This window comes from Laccaria bicolor, genomic scaffold (genome assembly GCF_000143565.1).
Source record: "Laccaria bicolor S238N-H82 LACBIscaffold_20 genomic scaffold, whole genome shotgun sequence".
NCBI lineage: Eukaryota > Fungi > Basidiomycota > Agaricomycetes > Agaricales > Hydnangiaceae > Laccaria > Laccaria bicolor.
The window spans coordinates 632,095-647,428 of record NW_001889891.1 but is presented as its reverse complement, the minus strand read 5'-3'; the positions used below and the strand labels follow the sequence as shown (position 1 = coordinate 647,428).

The 15,334-nt window shown below is 44.5% G+C and overlaps 1 protein-coding gene across 1 annotated transcript; it reads left to right on the top strand.

The window, feature by feature from the left end:
- Nucleotides 1-4,747: 4,747 nt before the first annotated feature.
- LACBIDRAFT_302304 (uncharacterized protein) lies at nt 4,748-5,348 on the top strand (the record flags this gene model as incomplete). The annotated part of the gene is made up of 4 exons (XM_001883360.1): nt 4,748-4,821; nt 4,876-4,968; nt 5,026-5,155; nt 5,208-5,348. The coding sequence occupies 4 exons, from the start codon at nt 4,748-4,750 to the stop codon at nt 5,346-5,348; spliced, it is 438 nt and encodes a 145-aa protein (XP_001883395.1).
- Between the last annotated feature and the right edge of the window lie 9,986 nt (nt 5,349-15,334).

Genomic DNA, 15,334 nt, shown 5'->3' with positions numbered 1-15,334 from the left:
GAAAGGGCCAGATGCCCCAATGAAATCTCCCAATGAAAAATCTAATGAAATGGTCAAGGAGTGTAATGAAATATCCTAATGAAAGTGCCAAGAAGCATTCTAATGAAAATTCAATGAAATGGTAATGAAAGGGTCAAGGAGCTGAATGAAATATCCCAATGAAAATTCCAAGAAAACCTAATGAAAGTGCCAAGGAGCCTAATGAAATATCCTAATGAGAAATATAAAAAATCGTAATGAAAAAGCGCAGGAGCCTAATGAAATATCCTAATGAAAATTCTATGAAATGGTAATGAAAAAGCAAAGGAGCCTAATGAAATATCCTAATGAAAATTCTACGAAATGGTAATGAAAAAGCACAGGAGCCTAATGAAATATCCTAATGAAAATTCTAAGAAATGATAATGAAAAAGCGCAGGAGCCTAATGAAATATCCTAATGAATTCTAAGAAATGGTAATGAAAAAGTGCAGGAGCCTAATGAAATATCCTAATGAAAATTCTAAGAAATGATAATGAAAAAGCGCAGGAGCCTAATGAAATATCCTAATGAAAATTCTAAGAAATGGTAATGAAAAAGCGCAGGAGCCTAATGAAATATCCTAATGAGAATTCTAAGAAATGATAATGAAAAAGCGCAGGAGCCTAATGAAATATCCTAATGAAAATTCTTTTGAAATGGTAATGAAAAAGCGCAGGAGCCTAATGAAATATCCTAATGAAAATTCTTTTGAAATGGTAATGAAAAAGCGCAGGAGCCTAATGAAATATCCTAATGAAAATTCTTTTGAAATGGTAATGAAAAAGCGCAGTAGCCTAATGAAATATCCTAATAAAAATTCTATGAAATGGTAATGAAAAAGCGCAGGAGCCTAATGAAATATCCTAATGAAAAGTCTCAGAAATGATAATGAAAGGGCCAAAGAGCCTAATGAAATATCCCCATGATATCTCATTATCCTTGTCTATAACTTATGAAAGATTCCAGTGATAAATTGAATGAAATAGATGGGCAATCCTAATGAGATGCCTTTCATAAAACCTGTGGCATTATACACAATGGCTCTTGGACAGTTGTCATAGATTAATCATAAAAGTGGTAGCCACCAGTCGTTCAGTGGCAATCCAATCCCGAATCCTGAGGTCTTTGATACCCGGGATTATCATTGTGACCTGTTTCTCAGCAGGAATGGACTTCGAGATGAAGAAGTCGAGCGCCGCATTTTCAAAATCCATCATCACAGCTGGGGAAACATCCCCTTCAGTCAAGACAGGCGCCTTGGCGCTGGTGGGCTCTACTGTTGCAAGTGTGGACATTGTGTGATGATGTTTTTTGTGGATATATGCGGGTTTTTTGTGGATATATGCGTCTTCTTCGGAGTCTGAAGAGTCGGATGAGAGTAGGAGCGGTGGAGATGGTGATGGGAGTGTTAAAGGTGAAGACGGTTCGTGAAGAGATAGAGGACGGTTATTTCTAGAACGCGTAGTGCTGGTCAAACCATTAAGGAGAGGGAGTTGTTGAGCAAGTGCGGTGGTACAGGTGAAGCGAGGCAGTTCCAGCGTTACGGTTGGCATGAGCGCGTCCCAAAAGGGGTTCACGGATGACGGCGGTATAGGGGTACAGGTAAGTAACCCTCCACTAATCAGACAGTTAAAAGCGTGTCACAATGGACAAGCACGACAGTTTATGTACAGAGATGATGCGATAACGCGTCAAGCAAACACCTAGTGGGAATTCCAAAAGGGCATGCCTATATGCGCGAAATACACGTCAGAATCTAAAACGGTGGCGATATTTCAAAAAAAGTGGAAATCTACCCGGAGGGGTAGATAACACTGCTCACAAGACAAACCAACAGAAATAAACCACGTCTATGATTCTGGAGGTTCTAGAGGGAAAGTATGGGTACAGGAGAGTAAGATGCGTATGGGAAGATGGTGGTAAGAGTCCAAGCGCGGAAGCGCACAGGAAGAAGTCACTTTATCTGTACCAATTTACGGGGGTACCGTAAATTTTGTAAAATCGCCATTTGCCAGATTCTTTGCTCGACGTCCCTGACGGCCCATCAATCCACTCGTCACCCCCTGCACCAAGCCTGCACATCTCCACTCGCCCAGCGGTCCGCTCCTTACTCATTTCCACTGCCAAACACAGCTGCATCGGCCTCCACCGCCTCGAAATCGCCTTCTAGGCCCCGCTTAGTTAAGACGCTATGATGATGGAGAAGGCCAAAGCCGCCACTGTTAATGGAGCGTAGATGGGGAGAGTCTGAAAAGGAGACCCAATCCTTTTACATGAACAATGGTACGCGACTCATCCAGCTACTCGCATTGACCCTTTCTCTTTATTAGTTTCAAAACAGACTTATCCCAGACTGGTTCTACTGTCTACAACAAGGCTATGGCCACCCTCGTCAACAGTGTACTCCACCTCAAACATACACCCGTTCATTAACACCTCTGCCTCCAAGACAAACATAGCCTCCTTCAATCATCAATATTTTCAAGCGCAAGTCCTCTCGCGGTGCTCCCCCAAAGCAACCTCCCTCTAGAAGACCCACACTACTCATTGCTGCGCCCACTGTTCCCCTGCCAATGACCATCGCCAACTCTGCTTTGAACACGCCCACCTCTTGCTCCTCTCACTGCGGGCCCTGGCTTATATATCCACTGGGTATAATGTGGAAAAATGGAGTAGATATTAATCATAATGTTCCCTTTTATCTACTGGAATTAGTTGAAAGATATTTACAATCTTTTATTTCATTTTATCCATTTTTTTCTGTCGGAGTTATTAAGAATTTGTGGGGGTGGATAAATGTCGAAGATATTGGAGAAAATATTTCCACAAAAGGCAAGTCCATATTTGTGCAGCAAATATGTGGAAGACCACGAGGCGAAGAAGCTACTAAATATAGAAGTATTCTCGGATCTAACACTTGATAAGGCTATTACAGCCATTGCAGCCTTATCAAGCAAGTGAGAATACTTCTATATTTAGTAGCTTCTTCGCCTCGTGGTCTTCCACATATTTGCTGCACAAATATGGACTTGCCTTTTGTAGAAATATTTTCTCCAATATCTTCGACATTTATCCACCCCCACAAATTCTTAATAATTCCGACAGAAAAAAATTGATAAAATGAAATAAAAGATTGTAAATATCTTTCAACTAATTCCGGTAGATAAAAGGGGACATTATGATTAATATCTACTCCATTTTTCCACATTATACCCAGTGGATATATAAGCCAGGGCCCGCAGTGTCTCTCCTTTTAGACAATAGCAACATCACGCCGTCGCCATCGTCTTCAGAATCTCAACATCGCAATCTCATAAAACCAGGTTTCAAATAACGCACCCGTCTGAGTGATAAGAAAACCCTCGAAAACAACATCCACTTTAAAATTCACTACTCAGACGGGAACTCACCAGTTCGATTCCTCCCTGGTGACACACTGCATTGACCTACGACACGGACTATGACGCATATTGTAATATATGCATCCTCACGCCCCACCTTCCTCTACACGCTTTGCTCCTGTGTCAGCGATGCAGCCCCATGGTCCGAGTTGTCAGCTCTCCCTCCTCTTTTGCAGCTGCGCCGCACACTTTACCAAGCGCTGTCTTGCGACCTACAGGCTACATTGACTCTGAGGATTTGGCCAAGCTGTCCCTTGTTGCCTTGTCGACATAACTGTAAGTGTCATTTTTATTTCTTTAGATGATGGTCCCTGCTCATATTACCACATGCTCCCATCACTGTGCCTCAAATCATTTCAATATTAGGTGCTAACATCCCCACATTAACATCGTCGACTTGCGACTTGTTAAGATCCGGAGATTTTGATGACGGTGTGCCTGTGCGCACCACTGACGGCGATCATAAACTAAGGCGCTCTGCATTCTGGGATTCTACTTACTTTCAGATTGTACAGGGTGAGATCCCTTGGTTTTTTCTTTGCTGTTGGGGTGCATCCATACCTCGAGTAGAAGCAGCATATGTAGCGCAATAAATTGAATAATCTAATGTTGTCTTTTATGAGTCTGTGGAAGAAGGAAGCCAAGCTTCTGAATGGGCGTGGTAAGGGAGGGTAAGGGACTTGAGATTTTACAAGGACGGAATGCTTGGCAATGGATAAATCTGTAAATCAATCACCAGGGTCTACTAGGGTCTAGCTCACTGTAATTTCAACCATTCGGCTCCTGGACCGCGCCAGCTCACTGTAAATCCCTGTAAAATGAACCCGATTTACCGTAAATTCTGGGAGTGTAAGTTCTTACCGCTTCTTACCACTACTTACCCACCTTATTCAATACCTGTTTCCTGTTGGTTTCCTGTATATCAATTCCTGTGTGCATCTGTATTTACAACAGGATCCCCCTCCAGATGAGATAGCCTTGGAAAGTGTATATATACTATTTAGGGCCATAGGGACTATTAGTATAATGGCCAATACTTAGATGGTCCACTTCACCAGATATTTTGAAAACAGACGCAACGCGACACATTGGTTCTATTTGGTGTGCACGTGCATGTGTTCCCATCAACAAGTACTCAACGTTCAACGCCCAATGTTGCAACATTGTCACCCTCCACCCTCCTCCACCACTGTTCGCCGCTCAAATGCTTGAAGACAACAGCTTCTTCCATCGTCTCCGCATGCCCGATATCGCCTCCACACGCTCTCCTTACTCGCCCACTGATTTCCATCCAGGATTTGAGTGGAACCAATAACACCTACTTCATGACTTCAACTGGGGGATGCCTCCAGATGACTGAGGCCGATGGGATGGAAGGGGAGTCTGATGCCATGGCCGAGTACGTGTTTGAGACCTGATTCTTTCTACTTTATGTTGATTCTTTCCTTGTAAGGTGGTCCAAGCAGGAATTTGCCATCATTACTGACAATGTGATGGGCGACTACGTCATGAATAATAAGAACGGCGTCCGCACGCATACCTCGGCGCTCGTCTCTTTTTCGCCACTTCTGACGCCGTCAGCTAACACAAGACTCTCGACGAGGTCTACACAGCCCCCATCCTCACACAGATTCTCGACAACAGCAAAGACCAAGCGCGACGGAACGCAGGACAATGTCCTCTTCCTGCACCTCTTCCTCAAGTTCCCTGCTTACACCCCTGCAACTCACTGTGTAAGCGGGCTTCCTTGCCTCTCACATTATACTTTGCTAATGTACCTTTCAGTTGTCATGGTGCGCGACCAGAACCGCTACAGCGGTGCCAACAAGTGCTTGTTGTAGAAGGCCTTTGTTAGTCGGGGACTTGGCGTCAACGCTAAGACTCGAGTGTTTCTCAAACCAATTCCCTTACAGTAACTTTTTCTAATATTAGTCTACTCTGTGTAACCATAGTAAAATTCTATGAAATTATATTGTATGACCTATGAATGCTATGGTTGTCATTTTATCTGAAATTATGAGGGTCTGAGGGGTATTAGCTCCCAGTTATGGAGATTAGAAGTAACTGGCAATTTTTACTTGAAATTTGCATTTGGGGTTTTTTCTGATGAGGTAGATTAAAGGATCCAGCTGACCATCTCCTCCGTTCCAAGCTCCCAGGCCAAGGAGCAGACCAGGCCCGCACGCCGCGCCCTTCATCGGTGAGGTAAGAGGCCGGGAACAGGGCGGGCGGCGTCGACGACGACGAGCAGGCACCCCGAGGCACGGCTGTTTGGCTGCAGGGCGGGGACGCAAACAAAGAACATGCGTCAGCAGGTGGAATCCCAAGAGCACGTGACCGAATCCGCGTAAATTCTCAGTATTAAGTAGAAATACGAAAGAGAAGCAACAAGTCCAAACAATGGTAACAGGTCACTTCAGTCACCCAGTGCCAACTGACTATTAGTCATGCAAACTCCACGTAAGTTACATGACTAAATGTCATGGACCACATTTATATTCTATATATATTTGGGTCCTAGAAAGCCCTGAAATCTAAAATATATTCTTGAGACATGGACCCTGAAATGTCACACAAAAATTATAATGTCTGTGTCACACCACCAAAATATATTTTGCAAGTGAAATGCAGTAAGGATATATTTTTGGTGAGTAGACCCTGAAATGTCACTGTCACACTTTAGAAATATATTTTTGCCCTGGCTTGGCCTTGGGATATATTTTGTGAAACAGATGTGGTAAGGATATATTTTCCTGGTGTCAGGGGTCCTAGTTTCAGCAAAAAACTTGTGATTTGAGGTATATATTCTGGAAGATTCTGCAATGACTTCCAGGGGTTTGGCACTATGTCTGGCTTGTGCACCCTGTATGTAGGTAGCAATAAGGGGCATCAATAGCATCTGTAATCTACCTGAGTTGCTTAAGTATCATCTACTTCCAATCACACTATGAATACAATTCGTGTTACAGATTCATTCATTCTCCTATAACAATTTTGGGCCTCAATGACATGTGTGATTCACCTTGATGCTATTCAGTCCAAGATTCCTGAGTTGCTTAAGTATTATCCACTTTGACACTATGGATACAGTTCACACTATGGAATTTTTTAGCTGCTTAGAAATCCCCTTCACCTCATCCTCTACTTCAGCTCCCAGATCTCCAGTTGCACCTTATCTGCATACCCCACCAACATCTGTATTAGTCAAACCCCAGCATGTGATATCAAACATCTCTCCCACCAGTTTCAAAAACCAGAGTTCACAAAGTTCTCTGTTGTTTCTCTCTTTCTCTGTTGTTTCTCTCTTTCTCTGTCCAGTTGCACCTTACTCGTGCCCAAAAAAAGTAACAGGAAACATGTGACTGATCACTTGTCCCATCTTGCCAGCATGATGGACAGATGTTCTGCCAAGGACAATACCAATGAACCTGTTTTTCTTTGGGGAGTCGTGCTGAGTTCTTGTAGTCTTAGTACAAGTCATTTATTGTGTAGAGAATAGATGGATTGTGGAGTAATACAATGATAGTTCAACATGTTGCAACTGTGATCAGTCACATGTTGTCTGTTACTTATTTTGGGCACAAGTATCTGCATACCCCACCAACATCTGTATTACCATCCTGTGCCAGTCAAACCTCTGCATGTAATATCAAACATCTCTCCAAACCCACTTTAACAGATGAGAGTTCACCAAGTTCTTTGTTGTTTCTCCCCTTCTCTTCCTCTCTCCCTCTCCTCCTGTTCTCCTCTCCCTCCCTTCCTCTCTTTTTCTCTTGATTCTTGATTGTAAATTTATGGACAACCAATTCCATTCTTCTCTAACAACTTCTGTTCACCAGGTCATAAGATTGAGTCACACATATCTTTCCACTAAATTCTGAACCAAGATTTATTTCTCAACCATATCATGAATTCAGATACATAATTTTTGAACTATACTAACCCTGTCCCTTACATCAGACCACTGGGGTCATCCAGTCACCTCGAATAACTCACTCAAATCTTCATCAGACATCTTCAAACTGTATATACAATTTAACAACCATACACTGAGCTCATCCCAGGTAATTTTCTGCTAAGAAAATGGTATTGTACTGCATGCTTAAAACAGGTCTTGTCACAGCTTGCCATTGTTGCCATGTCAGAGATCAGTGCATCACATCAATGCATCAATCACCTCCATCACGGTTTCAAGCACAGTTTTGTAATCCACAACCAGTAGTGAGACTTTTGATCAGAACTTGAATTCATGCCTGTGATGTTTTGTGACTGACCGAACGACTCCACCCTTCCAATGTAAGGGACAAGGTTGGTATCATGAATATTTTAATTAGATGCTGAAGCAAGATATATTTATCAACAATATCCTGAATCAACATACATCATCTTACAAGTATATCTTGAATTTTCCCACTACATTCTCAACCCAGATTTATTTTTAAACTATATTCTGAACAAGGATATATCTTTCAACTATATCTTCAGCAAAATTATATTCACAAGACATATATTTCAACAAGATATTGAACCAGGATATATTACCGATATATATTCTTAAGCTATATCTTGAGCAAGGATATATCTTTCAACTTTATCTTGAACCAGGATATATCACCAAGATATATTCTTAGGCTGTATCTTGAACAAGGATATATCTTTCACATCCTTAGACTATATCCTGAACCAGGGTATATTACTAGGATATATTACCAGGATATCTTTTATATCCTGATCTTGGTAGATGTAGATTTATCTGTAGAGTCAGAAGGGAAAGGTGCATTTTATTCAACACAACTACATAGATTTACATTACTACATTAAATATTAAATAAAGGGAAGAGGGAGTGAGGGAGATGCAGTGAGGAAGGGTGAGGGTGGTGGGCAATGAGAGAGAGGGGAATGGGGTGGTAAGCAATGAGAGAGGGGTGGTAGGGACAGGGGAAAGAGGGGGGAGGGAGGTGGGTGGTAGGCAATGAGGGAGGGAGGGGGTTGGTAGACAATGAGGGAGGGGGGAAGGGGGTAGTGGGCAGTGAAGGAGTGGGCAGTCAGGGAGAGGGGGTGAGGGTGGTCAGTGAGGGAGAGTGAGGGTGGTGGGTGAGGGAGAGGGGGTGGTGGGCAGTGAGAGAGACAGGGTGAGGGTGGAGTACTGAACCTCGTCGCCGTGTGGGTGGTGGGCGCTCATCGTCGTTGCCGTCCGTCGTTTGTACCCCTCGTCGTCTGGTCGTTTGTCCGCCCTCTTCCTCGTCATCGTCGTCGTCGTGTGTACGCCCATGTTGTCTCGTCGTGTGTACGCCCTCGTCGTCTCGTCGTTTGTCCATCCTCCTCCTCATCGTCATCGTTTGTCCGCCCTCCTTCTCCTCGTCGTCCGTCGTTCATACGCCCTCATCATCGTCGTCCGTTCGCCGTCGTCCGTCTTTCGCCCTTCGGTGTCCTCGTCACACCGTTGATTGGCGTCTGCCTGCCCGGCATCGTTCCGCGTTGTGACGTGGCCGCTGACGTGCGGCATGAGGGAGGGGTGGGATGGCGACGTAGGGTGTGCTTTGGCGGTGGCCTTCATTCCCTTCATTCGTGGGCAGCCGTCCTCGTCTTGTTCGTGGGCGGTCGTGGACGTTCGCGGGTGGTCGCGGTCGTGGGTGGGCGCTCGTGGTCGTTCGTGGGCGCTCGTGGTCGTTCGTGGGCGTTCGTGGTCGTTCGTGGGCGATCGTGGTCGTTCGTGGGCGATCGTGGTCGTCTGTGGGTGTTCGTGTTCGTCCATGGTCCACCGCCCACGTCTTCATCGGTGGTCGTCTTCGTTTTGGTTGTCGTGGTCCTCGAGGCGGTTGTCGTGGTCCTCGAGGAGGAACAAATACGAGAACGACGACCAATGTCGTCGTTCGTCGTCTGGTTGCCACATCGCAGGTGGCACCTGGTTGCTGTCAGAAGGGGGAACATCGGGGTTGTGACTGCTTACCAGGCTGGGTTGGGCACGACCTCGTCATGGTCCGTGACGACGTTGGGTGTCGTCGTGCGCCGTCAACGTCGTTACTTTCGTGGGTGCTGGTCGTCGATTTTCGTGGGCGGTGACCATCGTTTCCCCGTCAGTCTTCGTTGTGTGTGGTTTGTTGGGGTGTTGTTGTCGTTTTTGGGCGGCCGGGGTTGTTTGCGGTGGTGGGGGTTGCATGACCTGGTATGGCGGCGACGTGGTGGTGATGTGGAGTCGGCGTTGACGGTGTGGTGGTGGTTGTGGGTTGAACGAAATAAGAACGTCACAGAGTCACAGTATGTGATGTTGGTTTCAACGTCTAAGTTCACGCTCACGTTTGGCTCACCACTGTTTCCAGTTAAATTTTGTAGTGTCCATTATACAGCCTTGTAGTATGCCCATTTTTATTACAGAGATTTTTAGTGTCTGCTCTTTGGAAAGACAAAAATATGTAGTGTCTACTTTTTAAGACTACCAAAATTTGCATTTTTCATTACAAAACTTTGTAGTGTTCGCTTTTTGGGACTACAAAATTCTATAGTCTCCTCTCCTGCTGTGCACTTTTCATTACAAAAGTTTGTAGTCTCCATATCTTAGAACTACAAAAGTTTCTAGTGTCCACTTTTCAAAGGTGTGCTGGTATCTTGTAGTGTCCTTGACTCTGAGTAGGTATATGAAAATATAGCTCAATGTTTCAAAGAAGTTGACATTAGCAACACAGCCCTCTATCATTCTGTCTTTGTACATACCCTCCATAGAATTATGGTGAAGGATGACTATGACAAAGAAATAAAATAGAAAGACAGGACACCCCACACTGAAATGTCAGAGAATTCAAACCCCAACTAGACAAGGGGTAGTAGACATCAAGGTCATTCTTAACCATAATTCTAGGGAGGATACAGTCCATACAGAAACTATAAAAAGACCACAAAAACTCAGTCTCCTTTTTATTCATTAGAAAACTTTGTACTCCCCAGTTTTTCATCACAAAATTTTGAGTATCAGGTTTTGAGACTACAAATGCTTGTACTAGTGTTCACCATAATTCTATGAAGGGTACAAATACAGAAATTTAGAGGGCTATGTGGCTAAAGTCAACTTCTCTGAAACATTGAATTATATCCCCATGTACCTCATGGGAGTCAAGGACACTACAAGATACAAGTACACACTTTTGTGATGAAAAAAGTCTAAAGTCAACTTCTCTGAAACATTGAACTATATCCTCATATACCAACTCAGAGTCAAGGGCAGTGCAAGCTTTGTGAGGAAACAAGAGGAGTATAAATTTTTGTAGTCCCAAATGTAATAAAAAATGCAGACACTCAAATTTTTGTATTCCCAAAAAGAAGACACTAGAAAGTTTTGTAATTAAAAAAGGGGATACTACAAGACTTTATGATGAACACTACAATAGAATAGAATAATAGATTGGCTGACTACATTAAATAAGTAATTCAGGTAACTACAAGAGATACCTCGCCAGCTCATTGCGATTGTAAGTAAACTAAGTAGGGATAATTACCAAACTTTGAGTGCGCGCACGCGCGCAAGAACGTGATCTTACGAACGTCACACAGTGTGACTTGGTGACGTTCCTTCTCACTTCAACCAACGACCACCCACCGTCAACGTCACCACCATGTCGCCGCCATGCCACCATCAGCCCCCACGAAAGTCGACGAGACGACGACACACAACGTCGTCACAACCACAACCACCCCGGCACCACAGGAACGACGCGGCAGCGCCACGTCACCAACCCGCAAGCACACGAGATCGACGGCAGGAGAGGACGACGGCAGGAGAGGACGACGGCAGGAGAGGACGACGGCAGGAGAGGACGACGGCAGGAGAGGACGACGGCAGGAGAGGACGACGGCAGGAGAGGACGACGGCAGGAGAGGACGACGGCAGGAGAGGACGACGGTGACGAGGTCGTGAGGTAAGCAGTCACCACCCCACGGTTCTCCCTTCTGACACCAACCAGGTGCCACGGCGCTAGCTGTGACGTGGCAACCAGACGACGAACGACGACATCGGTCGTCGTTCGTCGTATTTGTTTCGCCTCGAGGAACACGACGACCGCCCAAATAACGAAGACGACCACGGATGAACACGTGGGCGGTGGACCATGGAAGAAGACGAACGCCCACGGACGACCACGATCGCCCACCAACGACCACGACCGCCCACCAACGACCACAAGCGACCACGACCGCCCACCAACGTCCACGATCGCCCACCACCGACAATGATTGCCCACCAACGACAACGAGTGCCCACCAACGACCACGAGCGCCCACCAACATCCACGAGCGCCCACCAACATCCACGAACGCCCACCAAAGACCACCAACGATCACGACCACGCGAACGTCCACGAGCGCCCACGAACGAGACGAAGACGTCCGCCCACGAACGAAGACGACTGCCTATGAACGAAGGCGACCGCCTGCCAACGAACACGACGGCCTGAACGGACACGAGCCCGGTGAGCTCCCCCTCCCTCCATCACCCCCTCCCTCTGTCACTCCCTCCCCCCTGGCTCCCTCTCTCCTCCATCACTCCTTACCCCTCCCTCTCCCCATCACTCCCTCCCCCCTCCTCCCTCCCCCTTCACTCTTCACCATTCCCCCTCCCCATCACTCCCTCCCCTTCCTCCCACTCCCTTTAACATTGAAGCTGCACACCACACCCTACCCCTCTCCCTCACTTCCCAGCACTCCCTCCCTCTCTCATTGCCTGCCACTCCCCCCTACCTTATTGCCTACCACCCCCTCCCTTATTGCCCACCAACCCCCAACCCCTCTCCCTCACTCCCTCCCCTTTTCTTGGTTCCTTTATTCCCCTTCTCCCCTTCCCTCCCTCATTGCCTACCACCCCCTTCCCCCTCCCTTACTGCCCTCACTCCCTCCCCTTCTCTTTATTTCTTTATTTAATAGTCAATAGTAATGTAAATCTATGTAGTTATATCCAATAAATTGCACCTTTGTCTTGTGAAATTTGCTGATACATGTACCAAGTATATTTGTGCTGGATTCGGGATGTAGTTCAAAAATATACCCCAAAGATATATAGTTCAGTATATAGTTGAAAAATATATCTTGGTAATGTATCTTGGTAATATATCCTGGTTCAAGATATAGTTGAAAGATATGTCTTGTGAATATATCCTAGTTCAAGATATAGTTGAAAGATATATCCTGGTTCAGGATACAGTTTAAGAATATATCTTGGTTGTGAATGTAGTTGGAAAATCCAAGATATAGTTGAAAAATAATGTATTTTGATTCAGGATATTGTTGATAAATATATCTTGGTTCAGGATATAATTAAAATATTCATGATACAGTTGTAACTGGATTCAGGATATGGTTAAAATATATATCTTGGTTCAGGATTTAGTAAAAAGATATATATCTGAGAACAACAAAGAACTCTGAGCAGCTAAAAAAAACCTGTAAACTTAAGCAACTCAGGAAACTTGGACTGAATAGCTTCAAGGTGGCACACTTCAAGGTTAGCACAGTGCTGTCTGAATGTCAATTTCAGACGTTTTCAATGGTGTGGCATATGTCTGTGTTACACTTGAAACCATACAGATCAGTCGAGTAACAGAAAGCATGAAGGGAATCATGGAAAATACAAAGAAGAACCCCATATTATGACATGGTGAACAACATTTCTTAGAGGACAATGGGATTTGTTATTTACAATCAAGTGTCAAGAGAAAGAGAGGGAGGGAGAGGAGGAGAAAAAACTTTGTGAACTCTTGTTTATGAAAGTGGGTTGGGAGAGATGATTGATATCACATGCAGGGGTTTGACTGGCAGGGTAGGGTAATATAGATGTTGGTGGGGTATGCAGATAAGGTGCAACTGGAAATCTCAGAGCTGAAGTGAGCAGTGCCAAACACATGAACAAAGGATATCTTGCAGGCACCATATTTCATATATAGATTTGACAGCTTGGTCTGGCATAGGTGCCACGTGGTGAAAAAAAAACAGAATCATATAGAAACAGCAGAGTAGACTCACCAACCCAGTTGAGTATGCAGATAAGGTGCAACTGGAGATCTCAGAGCTGAAGTAGAGGCGGAGGTGGAGGGGATTGTATTATAAGGCTGCCCAAAGTACTTTGTGAACTCTGAGCAGCTAAAAAATTCCATAGTACCAACTGTATCCATAGTGTTGAAGTGGATAATACTTAAGCAACTCAGGAACCTTGTACTGAATAGCTTCAAGGTGGATCACAGATGTTGCAACTTAGGAAACTTGGAGTGAATAGCTTCAAGATAGCACACTTCAAGAACTTTTTTAGTATCTTCATTTTGTAAAGATGTGGTAGCACAGTGGTGTCTGAATGTCAATTCCAGATGTTTTTGATGGTGTGGCATATGTCTGGGTTACACTTGAAACCATGCAGATCAGTTGAGTAACAGCAAGCATAAAGAGAATCATGGAAAATACAAAGAAGAACCCCACATTATGACATGGTGAACAGAATTTGCTAGAGAACAATGAGATTTACAATCAAAAGTCAAGAGAAAGAGAGAGGGAGAGAGGGAGAGGAGAGAGGGAGAGAGGAAGAGAGGAAAAGTAAGAGAGAAACAACAAAGAACTTTGTGAACTCTGAGCAGCTAAAAGAATCTGTAATGTGGACCATATTCATAGTGTCATTGGAAGTGCATGATACTTAAGTAACTCAGATAGATCACAGATACTATTGATGCCCCTTGCTACCTACATACTGGGAGCACAGACCAGACATAGTGCCAAAACATCTGGAAGTCATGACAGAATCTTCCAGAATATACCCCAGACAGCAAAAAAATCACAAGTTTTTTGCTGAAACTCGGACCCCTGACACCCCTACAGACCAGAAAAATATATCCTTACCACATCTGTTTCACAAAATATATCCCAAGGCCAAGCCAGGGCAAAAATATATTTCTAAGGTGTGACAGTGACATTTCAGGGTCTACTCACCAAAAATATATCCTTACTGCATTTCACTTGCAAAATATATTTTGGTGGTGTGACACAGACATTATAATTTTTGTGTGACATTTCAGGGTCCACGTCTCAAGAATATATTTTAGATTTCAGGGCTTTCTAGGACCCATATATATCTAGAATATAGATATGGTCCATGACATTTAGTCATGTAACTTACGTGGAGTTTGCATGACTAATAGTCAGTTGGCAGTGGGTGACTGAAGTGAACAGGTCCAAATAAGAGTAATCCGGGACCAGGATTACATTTAGCTTTTTGTTGTTTTATCACCTCTATGTAAGTTCTATGCTCTGGACTGGAGGTAATTGCTTTGCTTAGGGATGGTTCTGGCCTAATGAAGAGGATTTGCGCGTGTGCCTTCAAATGAGCTCTTTACTCTCCCCCACCTATTCCTACCGGACTCCTACTGGATTCCCGGAATCCTACCGGACTGGACTAGGACTGGGACACATTTTATGTTGGCTGATCACCATACAAATTTTGTATCCTAGTCCTAGTGGAGTCCTAGTAAATTCCTACCGGACTGAACCCAAATCACCAGGAATTGTGGAATTCTACTGGATTTTTAAGGAATGAGTCCAGTAGGAGTCCAGTACAAGGAGTCCAGTAGGAATTTCCGGGGACAGGGAGCCCAGTAGGACCAGCAGTTTGTCACTGTTGTTGTTATTATATAATATAATTAAAAAAGCACAACCTGACAGAATTGAACTCTTGACCTTATGGACATAGGGACAATACTATAGAGACAAGCACTTTACCAGTTACACTAGGAAGGCATTATGATAGGTCATTATTATATGCTCTATATACCAACGTACTGACCTCCTTCCTAGAAAGGACGTTGGCGAATTCCGCGAGTGGGAATTTTGCCCAAACCCAACAACACTCGACAACACCACCATCACCACCCTCTTGCTCACCCACCACG